This window comes from Coturnix japonica, chromosome 3, assembly GCF_054131305.1.
Source record: "Coturnix japonica strain WE chromosome 3, WE-NBRP24, whole genome shotgun sequence".
Lineage (NCBI taxonomy): Eukaryota > Metazoa > Chordata > Aves > Galliformes > Phasianidae > Coturnix > Coturnix japonica.
In genome coordinates, this window is record NC_140665.1 from 65,622,207 (window position 1) to 65,636,721 (window position 14,515).

General features: G+C 37.2%; 1 protein-coding gene across 7 annotated transcripts in view; it reads left to right on the forward strand.

The window, feature by feature from the left end:
• HACE1 (HECT domain and ankyrin repeat containing E3 ubiquitin protein ligase 1) overlaps positions 1-5,573 on the forward strand; it is a 43,392-nt gene extending 37,819 nt beyond the window's left edge. For all 7 annotated transcript variants that reach the window (XR_014944132.1, XR_014944133.1, XM_015858758.2 and 4 more), the window contains 2 exons: positions 4,054-4,167; positions 4,660-5,573. Coding sequence is in view for 5 of the 7 variants with exons in the window: in XM_015858758.2 (XP_015714244.2) it covers positions 4,054-4,167; positions 4,660-4,762 (217 nt within the window). In the remaining 2 variants the exon portion in view is untranslated. The remainder of the gene's footprint in view (positions 1-4,053; positions 4,168-4,659) is intronic.
• Positions 5,574-14,515: the final 8,942 nt, after the last annotated feature.

The window sequence follows — 14,515 nt, forward strand, 5'->3', positions numbered from 1 at the left end:
AGGTATAGATTACACCATCTTCTTAACTTAGTGTTCCCTTCATACTTGAGGATCAGCAGAGCAGTTGACCTTTTCCTTTGTTTATAAATTTTGTGATTAAGTGGTGGTAAAATACAAATTTAGATCATTAAACTGTGTCTTTTATAGGAAGAAATTTCACAGCCACAGACATATCATCAAATGGAACAGTCTTTAAATTATATTAGTTTCACTTGATTTATTATGAATTTGATTGGTTTTAGGGATCACAGGCAATTTAAGAAGCTAGTTCTGTGCACATTGATCTTCCTTTATCCTCTACACAAATGATTCCTGTGATTCTTACTGCACATCTGCTGCCTGTCAGCTGGTGGTCTTCCATTTTTTAATGAACCAATTCATTTCTAAATCTAGGTGGCAAATAAGGATATGTAAGATGTAAGGTCATGTTTCAAATGCTGCTTAAAACATTGCGAATGATAATGAATATACTGAATGCCACTCCATAGACATTGGGGATAATATCCTGGATTCTCGGGGATACTTCTTACCAAGTAAACAATTGCATAGCCTGATTAATACATGTTTGAGCACTGCTCATCCAATAGTGTCCTGGAAAGCTCTAGTTTATGGACATAGAAAATTTAGATGCCAAACTGTGAGTTTCATGTCTAATACAGGCCAGTATTTCAATTAAAATTTTACATTAAAGTTGTATCTGATTTCAAACAAGATTTTTTTTTTTTTTCTAGCTGGATGCTTCACATTTTTTAACGAGGAATTTATTTTAAGATTCTGTGTGTGCTGGTTTGCAATCTGCATTCTAAATTTCCATTATTTTTTCCATTTCCCTTTAGTGTCTTCTGCATATTCACTTAATTGATTTTGTGTGTGTGTATGTGTGTGAAGTAGTACTATTCTTACTTTCCAATTAAAGGCTATAAAATTAATTTTGTGAGTTGAATAACATTAATTACATTTGTGCCAATATCTTCAGTGTTTCTCTGACAACTCTAAATATTTCTGTAATGTTACCTTTCATCTTCCCCTAGTTGTAAAGCTTTTTCTCTTCCATGTAGTAAAGGCTTTGGTAGTTTCACTGCTTATAGCATTGGATTAATCGGTAATATTAATTTTGAGACATCTTTTAGTTTTCTTTTTGATGATGCACTTTCCATGTCACATGTGGCATTTCAGTGTCTGTATTTTGGAGGTCTTAGCACACTGAAGAAAAAGCCTAAATATTCTTGTGCCAGATATTCGCACTGGGGACCCAAACGTTTTCTTAATAACCATTTAGTTTATTACTGTACTTGGCTATTTGTTAATTACCTATTGGCATCTTTTGATCAGGTTTGTAGTTAATAGTTGGGAGTGTTGAATACTTGCTGTGATAATTGTTTACTTTACTAGTATTCTTTTAAAACTACAGAGTTTTTAGGTTATAGTGCTGTGGATGTCTGCTCTTCTGATTTAACGTAAGAGGCTACAGTTTCTGTTAAGTAAAAAATAAGCTATATGCTATTTTAAGGGAAAGTCAATATATTTGATATGGTAGATATGATTATTCTTAAAACATAAGTAAAGTGAGTTCTTTCTATGCTGTTTTTTTTTATGTAGGATTATGCAAAATCTGTTAGTAGAAAATAGATAGTAATATTATGATTCAGATGCAAGTTTAAACATTTCAATAGCACTAAAGTTTCCCAAGCTACGGAATTGCATTGTTGCTTTTGCTGAAGGCTATTTGCACATTCAGTAGGAGAGGTAGGATCTTGTGATCTTATTTACACATCTTTGAAAGGCTTTCTTTATAATGTTGGCAGTGTTTTGTTGAGATGAAATCACATACTTGGAGGTTTAAGCCATTTATTTTGTGCATTGAAAGCCATGATTTTAATCTACCATATGAAAAGCATTTTAATGAGTTAAATTATAAAAAAAAAGTTAGCTAATAGTGGGCTGTTGACAAAATGGACTGTATTTTATTGCTTATTTGAATGCAGAATTCTCCTGGCTCACAGAACAAAAATTCACTGTAGGGGATGCAGCACTGTATTAGAAATGCAAGCCAAAAACATGATACAAAAGAGTGTACTGCTGTAAAATCTTTACAACTCTTTTGAAGGGTGGCTGCAAGCACAATTGCATTTGTACATCAGAAATGGTAGGCTGCAAATAATCAGTACTCCTCTTCCTGGTGGTTGCCTTATACACCAATGCTAGGAATGATGTGTTGAATTGTGCTGCCATTAATCTAGGTGGTTGAATACTATACTCTTGTTGGATGCTATAGCTAGCTCTTAATGGTGTATTTAAGAAATGTTATTGCAAGGTTTGATTTATCTCCTTAACATCAGGCAATAGCAACCTCCCCTTTTCTGCATTTTCACCATGTAATTTTACTGATTGAAGCTTTACTTCATTCTTCTTTTCCATTCTTATTCTCATTTTTAGTTGTTTTTTTTTTTTTTTACTTATTTTCATTATTTTTAATGAATTTTCCTATAACCCTGAATGCTGACAGCTGTTTTATATTTTATGGAAGGTTTTTCTTATTTTATCAGATTCTTTCTTTGCTTGTTACAGAGTCATAGAATAGATGAAATTGGAAGGGACCTCATCCAACTCCATGCTCAAAGCAGGGTCAGTTAGAACTGGATGCTCATGGTCTTGTCTGGTCTACAAGGACCCTACAGCTTCTCTGTGCAACTTGTTCTAATGTTTGACCACCCTCAGAGTGAGAGAGAGAGAGAGAGAAAAACAACACAAAACCACCCCTCAGGTTTAAATGCAATTTCTCAAGCTCTACTTTATTTATTTACCCCTTTGGACATTTAAGCACACCGATCAGATTTCTGAGACTCCTTGCTGAACAACCCCAGCTTCTCTCCTAGTGTGGCAGGTTCTCTGGTCCCTTTGTGTCACTTTGCTCATCTTGATACAGCACATCCTTGTCTCTCTTCTGCCACAGAGCACTTCCAAGTCTTTCCTTCCTGGGCTGAACACAGGCGGGATCACCTCTTGGCAACCAAAGAGTCTGCTGTCCTTTGATGTGAGAATGCATTGCTGGCTCACATTGAACTTCATTAGTCCTTTTCATTTTGTTGCAGTTCCCAGACTTTAAAAAAAGAAAATGTAATGAGGACTATAATAACAACAGGTTTTATGTTGTAATGCATACCAACTTCAGCTGATAGAAATATCTGAACTTTATTTGTCTCAGTTTAAAATCAGGGAAGGATGCTGAAAACTTCATGTCTGTTATCCATTTACACTTTAATTAATCCTGTAGAATATATTGGAAAAAAAAAAAAAAAAAAAAGAAGAATAAAATGATTAAGAGAGAGTGCATTCCTGAAGATGGTAGTGATTTTTGTGTGCATTGTTTTGCCATAGATTATTGGTGACACACTGGAACAGGTTGCTCAGGGAGGCTGTGGATACCCTGTCCTTGGAGGCATTCAAGGCCAGGCTGGATGTGGCTCTGGGCAGCCTGGTCTGGTGTTTGGCAGCCCTGCATATGGCGGGGTAGTTGAAACTGGATGATCATTGTGGTCCTTTTCAACCCGGGCCATTCTATGATCACCAGATGAGAATGTATCCACCATGATGGTTTTATTAGTTAACACCTGAAATATTAAATCTGAAGTACTAAATGAAAAGATGTATCAAAACACTTGGGTCAGTTTTTACACAGGCAGCAACTGGAGAATAAACTGTTTAATAATGCAGTACTTTTTGTACTGCAAATGAAGAAAAATAAGTAAATAAGGTGTGATAAATATGATAATGTGGTAAACTGAGATCTTATAAAGACTGGTTGGAGAAGTGAACTTGCTTTGCAAACAGAATTCTCCTGAATATCATTCAAAGAGTTTGATGTATAATGCACATAAATGTAAATGTAATTATTATAATTAAAAGTATTTAGACAATGAGAATTTTGATACTGATGTGAGAAAGGGAGAACCTTGATAAAAGTGTTAGTAAGTTAAGAGAGATTGTGGTGTTACTAATGTGTTTTTTACTTAACTCTTTTTATGATGATCTAATTTCTGTGAGTATTCTCAGTTCCAGAGTGCCTCATGGTGGCTTTGCCCATATAATGGGAGGGAGTGGACTGCAGAATTTTACAATTGCTGCCGTGCCATATACTGCCAACCTTTTACCAACATCTAGCACATGGTATGTCAAATACTCATCATAACACCTTAAAAATAAAAGCTTTTCCTTTTTCTTATAAATGCCAGTCAAAAATATTTTGAATGCTTTCATTAGAAGGCCAGAAGTCCTTGACAGTTCCTTGAGTATTCTCTTGCCATTATCCAAGTGGTGGGTTTATATTCAGTGGTAGTTGTATAATTTTTACTTTTATTTTTTGCTCATTCTTCTCCACTTCAATCAAGTGGAATCAATAAAGGAAGTTAAAAGTGAAGTTAATGTATTAAATTTAACTAATGTGATTAAAAAAAAAAGTATTTCTGCAATATATGTGGATGCTGCTCAATGGGATTGTAATGCAGAACTGGCTTTGTTGGCTCCTTATTTACTGAATGTGACATCTTTGGAATTTTCAATTAGAAGACAAAACTTTATGCTTGCATTTCTTGTTCTGATGAGTTTTCCTTTTCTTTTTTTCTGTTCTTGGTTTGTTTTTTTTCCTCTTCCCCTTTCCAGTATCAACATGCTCAAGTTACCTGAATACCCAAGTAAAGAAATCCTGAAGGACAGGCTTCTTGTGGCATTGCACTGTGGAAGCTACGGTTACACAATGGCATGATGAAGTCCAGAAAACTCATCTGACTACTGATGTGAAATTCAGTGTGGTGGAAATTGTTTTTTGGGAAGCTGTTAGTGGAATAGCAACTCAGATGCTGCAGCAAGGCTGAGTTTCAGAACTCATACAGGATCATCAGGTTTCTTTCTCCATTAGGTGTTGACAAATGAACATTGATACTGTCACACAGCTTACTTTTCTCAGTATGTTGTATTTTCATTTTTTTAAATGACAGGTCTGTATGGAAATTGGTTTACACGTTTTTCATTATTACTTCAGTCTGAATTGGGAAGTTTGTTAGAATCTCTTTCTGCTGTCTTATTTTTGATTTTCAGCTAGATGGTCAAATGGCATTGGCTTATTTTGCATTCAGGTAACGTACTGCTAATGGACAGGCTTGTACTTCATGCCTTGTTGCATGTGAAAGTGCCGTTTATTTTTTCAGAGAACACCAGGGAAAGTTCAATTTGGATATTGTACAGTAAGACAGATCTGATGTATTTTCCATTCCTTTGCATAGTAACAGAAATAAAGTTTTATAACTTTTTAGTATTTTAATGTATATAGTATGTAAAGATTAGACTTATCACAGGAAAAATATCAGATGAAATTAATATCTAATTTGTATTAGAATTTACACTATATTCTACTAAATATTTAAAGTATTTGTGACTTTATAGTCAATTTACAGTTTAGAATTTGTAAATATTATTTAAGTTCTACATCCATTTGTTTGTTTGAATGCCTTTGCTCTTTCCTTGACGTAAATGTATGTTTAAAAGTTATTATTAAATTTTAATATTTTTTACCAGAATCTGAATGTGACAAGTTTGTATAGTTTCATATATTTGTTTTCTTTCTAGGACTTTGTTCATCTTGTTTATACTTTTAAATCACCATGGAAATAGCTTCTGAGAAGGCATTATTAAAGTTTGTGGATAGACGTAAGCAAATGCACAGGGAAGGAACCTGAGCTTACTGAGAGGTTAACTGTCAAGGCTATAATAATTAGAATCTCACGTCAAAATTTCTATAGCACTGGGGTATGTTCCTCAAGTCATATGCAGGAATGCACACCTGAATGTTTTGTTTTGTTTTTTTAATAAATGGGGATAGAATAGGTATATTTATAATGGTTTTTAAAAGACTTTATTGTAGGTCTACATTAGCATTTTGGTTCAGGATAGGATTGTGTTTTTATTTTTTAATGAATCTGATCATCCCTACTTGCCATGCTTTTACTCCAGAGAATGTGGTATGGATTATTTCCAGCTGAAACTAAACAGAAAAACACCATTCATGAATGTACCAAATGCTAACAGATAAACATTAGTTATGAATGCAGGGCAGCATTGATCCAAAGAGGTGAAATAACAAGTTAGTAAATGAGTGCAGGCTTAGCAAACACTCCAAAGAGATACATTTTAGAGTTCAAGTCCTCAGCACAGTTTATTACTGATCTGCTCACGTTCTTCTACACTGAGTGCTAATATGAGTATAGCTTCTATAATACAGTTCACCAGCTGATCTGTATAGGATGCTTACTTGATGATATGTGGGGGGTTTTTTCCCTTTTTTTTTTTTTTTTTTCCCTGGGGGTTTGGTTGTTTTTAATGTGTTTATTTCATTTAATCTAAAACACTTATGGCCTCTTGGGGGTGGGAGACAGGAATCCATGGGTCATCCAATTCAGTGGTGCCACAGTAATTGTTCTTAAGGGGGAGCTTTAAACATAAACTTTCCCCCAAGCTCTGTTTGTGCACCACTATGCTTAAGTATTGCTTTAAATTGTGAGGCTTGTGAACCTCCATCTGACATCTTAAAGACTGCAATTTAAGGGGAGTACTGCTTTTAGTTGGTAAAAGGAAGCTGGTTCTTCTAGCATGGCATTTCATTGAACCCTCATGGTGGTTCAGTCAGAAGAGCCCTGACTGTTGGTTTAGTCAGCAGAGAGACATGCTGTTCCTCTGTGGTTTCCTTTAGGAAGCTTAGGGAGATTATTTAGAGGAGTTTGAAGGTATGTGGGGTTTTAGTGCTAAATTCCAGTTATCTCGGATCTGTCAGCAGAAGGACTTCACTTTTCTGCACAGCTGGGCAGTGCCTCATTCCTTGGCTGTGCTGCTCATGTCTTTGTCTGCCTCTGCTTGGTGGACTGACACAAGGAAAGCCGTCTGAGTAACATATGATATTTGTCAGGGATGAAGTATTTACTTTCTTTAGGTAAGCTGGAATTGTATCCACATGTTTTACTGTAAGTACAGCTGTTCGTGTATTATGCAACAACTTTGTTTTTCCTTTCACGTGGGAGATAACTCGCCAATTACCATGATGGGCAAAGCAGACACAGCATAGGGATATTAATATAATTTATTGCCTATCACTAACAGCCTAGAGCAGTGAGAACTAAAAGAAAACGAAAAACACTTTGCTTTCTCCAAATGCTCTTATGTCTCCCCTGCGGCAGCGTAAGGGAACAACGGGGGCTGTGGTCCATCCACAATGCTTCCCTTCTGCCTCTCTTAGACGGCCGCTCATTGTCCCTGCTCGCTCCATGTCTGTCCCTCCTACAATGCCGTGTTTCCCCAGCTTATCCCACATGGCCTCCCCACAGGCTGCGTGGGGGCAGCCCACTCCTGGGTGGGCACCAACCTCAGTGCCTGCAGGGCCGTTCACTCCTATCTCTGGCTCCCCTCTCCCAGCTGCTGTTGCACAGCGGTTCATCCCTTCCTTCCATCTGCACTCTCGGAGCACACCCGATGTCGCTCACGGCTCAGCTCTGGCTGCGGCGATCCCTTTGGAGCAGGCTCTGCTAACAGAGCCCACCCCTGCAGTCCCTCTGCTGCCATATAAACCTAATGCAGAAAACGTGATGAAAATAAGTAGAAAATTGGAGTAGAGCTCTTCCTGCTGTTATATCATAAATCCAGTGTCTCTGTTATTAATAATTTTGTTTCTTTTTTTTTTTCTTCTTTTTTTTCTATTTTGTAAGCACTAAACTGAGCTGTCTGATACAGCTGACCACATGAATTTACCAGGATTTAATTGCTGCCTTGAAAGACTGTTTTTAGGACACCTGCGCCTTATTAGCAACAGGATATGACAAGCCTGTTGAGAAACTACAACTTAATATAGCTTATAGTTTAGAATGATTAATTGGTTTATATTTGTTCTTTCCCACTGTGCCAGAAGAAGGCGGGGGTGAGTGTTTTATCTAGGAAAGAAAAGAACAGATGTCTTGTCACATCATAGATCATGAGCGCTCATTAACTTTTATTATCTTTATAAAATGTTAGATAGCAAAGCCTAGTTTTTGATGCTTGAAAATGTGTTATGCATCTAATGTTACAAAACCATTAAAACCATAAACTGTGAAATGTAGTTTAATGACTACTACTGTATGTTCCATGTGAATTACTATAGTCAATAAGATTGAAAATGGAATGAAAGAGAGAAAGTGGTTGGCCTGAATTTTCCGGAGACCTGGAGACTTCCGTGTATACAGTAAAAAAACCTGTATTGGGACCACATCTGCTTTGGAATACTGTAAACTCTATTTAAAAGACTGAACTCCAAACTGTAGTTTTATTGTGGTTGGACTGTTCTTGAAGTCTAATGAGCTGATTCAGCTCTGCAAGTACAGCTCAATAATACCTAATAAAAGCATTGCTGTTGACCTTCTAGAGCCTGAAGAGGAACGGAAGCCCTGTTTAGTGACATCCAGCCTGGAGGTACGTGGCATAGAAGATTGCTTTTCTAAACCTTTTGAATAAGTAAATCAATAACCTTTTTGTCCCTCACAACGGCAAGCAAGCAGTACTCCTTAGGTGTTCCTCCAGGTCTTAATACATAGATAGTTTTCCAGTTAAACTTCCTTGGCATTAGACAGGAGGCAGTTACAGAAATTGAACCAAGCTTTCATCGTTCATTTTGTATACACTGTGGATTGATTTTTCACTCCAAGCAAAAGCATTCTTTGCAGTTCTGCCGCCTGAACACAAGAGGTCCTTGGTATTCCGGCAGTGGAAGTCTATTGCTGGCACTGTCCTGCTTTTGTTCCCCTACTGCCCTCCATCATCCAGAACCTCCATCATCCTCAATGATCAAGACAAGTTTAATTGCTTGACCATTGCTGAATGCTTAACAGTTTTTGTAACATTATCATTATTACTATTTCTGTGGGAATTGTTCTTGATATTATTTAAATATATTTGCTGAGTCCTTATTTCCTGGCTTAGCAATAGCCTTGATTTGGTTATCTTTAGTTATTATCTGGGATAATTCTGAATTCCTTGCAGTGCACTGCAGCTGGTGATGTGTCAGCGAATATGAACAAATAGACCAATTTGTCATTTGTCAGGTTTTTCCCATTTCTTTCTTTGCAACATTGTTCCAAATTTAGGGTTTTTTGTTTGTTTGTTTGTTTGTTTGTTTTCTAGAACAACAAAAAAGTCCATAATCAGAAGTCTTGCTCTAAGGCCGTACAATCATTGTTTTAAAGACATTGTAAACAATAGCTTACAATAAAGTGTTTCAAGCAATTATTAATACATTAACAGATACTGAAGAAGTGCTTCAGAATGTTGCGCTTTCTAATGCAATCTTGTATCAACATGTGAATTGAAAAAGGAGGGAAAAAAAGTACATTTATGGAGAAAGAAGACAGCTAGTGAATTAAACAGTTCTTTAACTTCTTATTCCTGTTGTGATAAAACAGTCTTCAGGCATCCAGAATGGAGACAATCTTTACATGGAAGGACTTATGATCTACAAAGATGAGGGTTCATTCCTTCCTGCCATTTGTTTTTCCCTTCCCAAGTTGTCTTTTCAGTTCTGCATGTAGGATTCTGAGTAATAGTTTTAATTCAGTGGGGAGAGAATAAAGGAGTTCTTCTCCTATGGATGAGGGAAACAAGTGAGAAAGATGAGATCAGATACAGTAATGATGTTAGTTTCAGAAGGAAGTGGAAAGCAAGCCTTACTTCTTTGACGTTTCTCCATGTTACGTACTTCTCTTTTAATGTATATTAAAATAAGGTTTTGGGTTATGATTGATGCCAACGGTACACATCTTGGTTATTCAGCATATGTGTGCGGGGGAAAGAGACCTGTTAACTTCTCAAACTCTGAGTCAGTGTCAGCTGTTTGCCTGGGACTCTTTACACCAGTCAATTCCTATAAACTCCTGCAATATAAGGTTATGTTATATGCGGTGCTCTTTCTACAGAAAATCTTTTTGGAATGGATACTTTAGGAAGCCAAATAGATTCAGTGTTAAATTGAACATGCAACTTATTGATGACTGTTCTGTTTTTTTCTTTTCCAGATAAGAAGTAATGAGTTCCTTTTGCAGAACTCAGGAAAAACAACAATCAAAGGCGATGCTATCTGTACGGGAATTCTCCTTGTGCATTAGAAAGTCTGCTTGAGTTAAACCACTTGATTAATTAATAGACTGGTAAACATGAGCTGTGGTAGGGGGAAGGAAATGACCCTGTCTTAACATATCAGGAAGGCATAGTGGTGCTATGTTTAGTACCTTCTTGTTTCCACCAAAGACTTTTGAAACATGAGGCAGATCTTGCAAAGAGGGAGGGAAAGAAGCTGTTTTCCTAAGGTAGAATAATTTGTCAGAATTTAAGACTAGTTCCTATTTTTCTGTAATTTATATAATATGCAACAATGAATATTCAGTATATACTTTAGGTGTACGCTTTAAGTATAAAACAATAATATAGAAAAATACAGCCATTTAATTACATATAATATATGCGTAGGTCTCTCTGAAAATAATGTTTCCTCTTTATTTTTGTAGAAACTAGAACAGGTGCAAAGAGCACAAGAGCACTATTTGGTAGTGCAAATTCTCAGCTAGAAAGCATGCTTTTTCAAGGTAGTTACCACCATTACCTGTGCATTTTTGCCAGTGATGATCACCACCCTGCATGCTGCGCTTGTAAAAATCTGTGCCAAGATGTACCTGTTTGCAGCTGTATGTACTTGCTGCATTAAGTGCTTGTGACAATCTATGCCAAGAGTTCAACTATTGAGTTTCATATGGAGCTGAGTGGTTCATTGGGATTATTAGGATTCTCATGGGATAGCTCCACCATACCAATTGCCTCTGACAGATCAGTTTGCTTAGATTAAAAAGCAATTGTTGCTGTCTAGTCAAATTTAAAACCTGTGGTAAAAGGAAACTGAACCCCAAGGGCTGTCCAGTACGTAAAAGCACCTTGATCTGTGAATTACATGGCTTAGAGAGAAAACTAAATAATGAGCGATACTAATATACAAACACATAGGCAAAGATTTCATAGGTGTCTAGTAGATATCTTCTCTGTGCTGATCGGCTTATTCTGACATAAATTTAAGTGGATCTATGCATAACCATTATGTTAGACTTGTTAAGTCTCATTTAGCCTTCTGGATATAAAGAAATTTAGCTATTGCTTAGTCTTTGGACTCCTGTGCTATGTTATGGCGCTATGGCTTTTAGATGTGTGTTATCAGGAAGGGATTGCCCTAGAGGAAATGTAAATTCTGTGACAGATTGGACCTGGTGAGCTAAGCTAGAGATGATTACTGCACTTACCCCTGGTTTGTGACACACATTAACAGTACTCTTTTTAAGACATAAGCAAGAGAGAAGAGAAAATAAGTGGTAGAAGCACGTTTTGAAAGTGAAGATTATCTTCAGGAAAGAGGTGTATAGTGTCTCATGTAATAACAGTGATGTTTCCAATAACAGGCATGTCATTCAGCTAGCAGGTAGAAAAAGAGCCTGAGCCTTCTTGAGTTGTGATACTTTTTCCTTCCCCACCTGGTCTGAAGGCTGCTGTCTGTTTGTTGCCACAAGCGCTGGAAAATTAGTGGGTCTTGACAGGTCTATAGGAGGGTTGGTGGACATGATGAATTCTCTCCATCACATCTGGTGCTAGTCCAAAATCAGTCTTCTATGGACTCTTCGGTTTGATAATTTTTCTCCCTGTGCCTCAAGGTAGATTTTCTTGGCAGCATTTGCTAAAGCGAGTTAAGGACTCCCTTCTGTAAAGACAAGATGCTTCCCATTAAACATAACAGCATAACATAACTTTGCTAAAATGTGTCTCTAATTTAAGAAAGACTCTAAATTTAAAATCTGTGGGCAGTACACATGGGATTTAATCACTGTGTCTGTGCCTTCAGTCCTTAGCTTTTAGACACATTAAGTTGAACCTTATTTATGTTGCCTGCCTATGTCTTGGAAAAATCTACATGTGTGTGTGTATTTTTAAAAAGATGCTTTGAATGCTGGTGTTGCTTTCCTTGGCAGCAAAGGTTCTTTCAACTTTAAAGACTTTCACACATACAAAGGTTGAAAACGCAGTTAGATGGAATTCAAGTAGCTGTCACTTTCTTTGTTTAGGTTCGGTGTTCCTGTGGAAGTGTTTTTATTTTAGTATAATACAAATCTTTGTCTTCTTGTAGTAATTTAAGAACTGCATTAGAAGGACCAGACAAACATACTTGGTCTTTGCTGTTCACCGAAGTTTCTTTCCTAGAATTTAATGAATTCCTGTATCTCTAATAGCGTTCCCAGAGAAATGGTCTGAAATGATGAAAATGTGTGAGTAACTTTCATAAACTTTAACATCAAGCTATGCTTTCTGTAAGTTCTCTTAAATGCTTTGATTACAGCTGTTCAAGGGACTGGTGTTGAGTTAATTATAGCTCATACCTGTGTGTATTTTTGTGTGGGAAAAAGCCTGACAAAAGTCTTTTCCTTAATGTTTTTCACAGGAAAAAAAAAAATCCTGTGATCATGTCTTACACTGCTGGACTGTAGATTTTGTTTCTGTGTTTGTGTCTGCCTTGTCTCCAGCATCAAGCTTTTCCAGTACTCATTCTTGACTGATTTGATGCAAGTTCACTAAGGGCTTTTGCTCTGTCGTGTATCTTTGTGCTTAACAGCCAGCAAAGTTCAATGGACAGACAGATTATACAGAGATTGCTGAGGCTTGTGCTTGATGTCTACCTCTGCTGCTGACCTCCCTTGTAACCTTAGTAAATCATGCCTTGTAATAGCACAGGCCTATGTACAGTACAGGTAGACCATAAACTTCTGAGGGAAGACACCCTTTGTATATCTGTGTGATGTCTCAAAGAACAGATGAGTCTGATAGTGGCATCTGGTATTATCCAGATGTAGTATCTGTATTTTTACTCAGGGTTTAATTTTGGTTACCGTTCCTTTGAGACATTCCCAGGACCAGGTCCTTGGGAGTCCCCTCACTCTTGCCATGTTTTGCCATCCCATCAAGTCCATCTGGCAGCTATCCTCTGCTCTCACCTTGCCTACATACTTGACTGAGTGTTAAGTTCCCATGTCTTGTCTGCAAGATGCTGTGTTCAAGAGCCAGTGAACTGGTGGGAATTGTACATAAGCATATATGTCAGGTGGTTTAACTTGCCTTGGAGGAATCATCCTCTCAGAAGCCTTCACTGCTTTGTTACTGGGGCTTTTACAGACAGCAGCAGATCTCCAGAACAGAGAGGATCTTTTGATAAAGCTTTGAAATCCCTGCAGTTTAATGTCAACTCCTTAACTTTCAGATAAATGTTGCTATTTGTTGCTCTCTGTCTTCTGATGAAGTTGCTTTAGAGCAGTAAGTATTATTTTACGAGGACCTCTCAGAGGTCTTGGCATTCTCAGAGTAGCAGGTGTCACACTTCTTTGTTTTGGTGTTTATCTGTGTAAGTCCATTCAGCATCACCTGGCAACTTCTGTACAAAACTACCAACCTCATGGCAAACTCAGTCCATATTGTGTTTATCCTACCTTTTTAAATGCATACAAGCTCTCATAAATACAACCTATTCTTATGAAAATCTACATTTTTTTCTGCTACTTAGTGAATGTGAAGCAGAGTCTTATGTTAGTAAGTTCATTGTAGTTCACCTACTGCTCTTCACTTAAAACCAAAGCAAAACAGAATAAACAGCCCTATGCCAAACATCCTGTAACAGCTTTGTGTAAACGTGTTTGATAGATATTTGCTACAAAAATTCATTTTTGAGCTTAAGAAAATAAAGCACAATGCCTGCATTTTGGCAGGTTTGATCTCACTCAAACTCCTGAGATATTTTCTCTCAGTATTGCATTGACGTTCTGCCTTAAAGCCTACTGTTAGTGTGAATTGTGTATGTACGCGCTCCTTGCTTCAGTTAATAAAACAGCCTGTCTTGTCAGTGTTTTATACAAAGCCAAAAGCAATTTTTGGACATTGTAAAGGTAAAAGTCAGTATTGTTTGTTCAGCTTTGCTGTGTGCTGTTTTTCTATCTCTGTAAAATGAATGGTTACATACATTAAAAGAAATCAAGTCAGTTTTCAAAGTAGACAGCACTCAAAACCAAGAAAAAATGATGGTGAGGAGTTTCTTGCTATCCTAAAAATGTGCCAGTCTCATCATCCAGACTGCCGTCCTGCAGCTCTACACACAGATGCTGCTTTTTTAGAAGATATCTTATTTTTCTATGACTGCGGAATATCTCATCTTTAAATTTCATGCCATACTTCCCTCCAGACAAATCAAACTTCACAGCATCGGGAAGGCTTCTGAGCACGACTTGATGAAGGCAACAATAGAAAGCAGTAAACCAGCAAAGAATCTGCAACACCTGAAGGTCTCTCGTTCGGAAGGTGACACATAGCCAGGAGGTGATATATGCCAAACATCAGCTACTAGTAGCCCTTAAAAAAGGAGTGCCAGGAATAA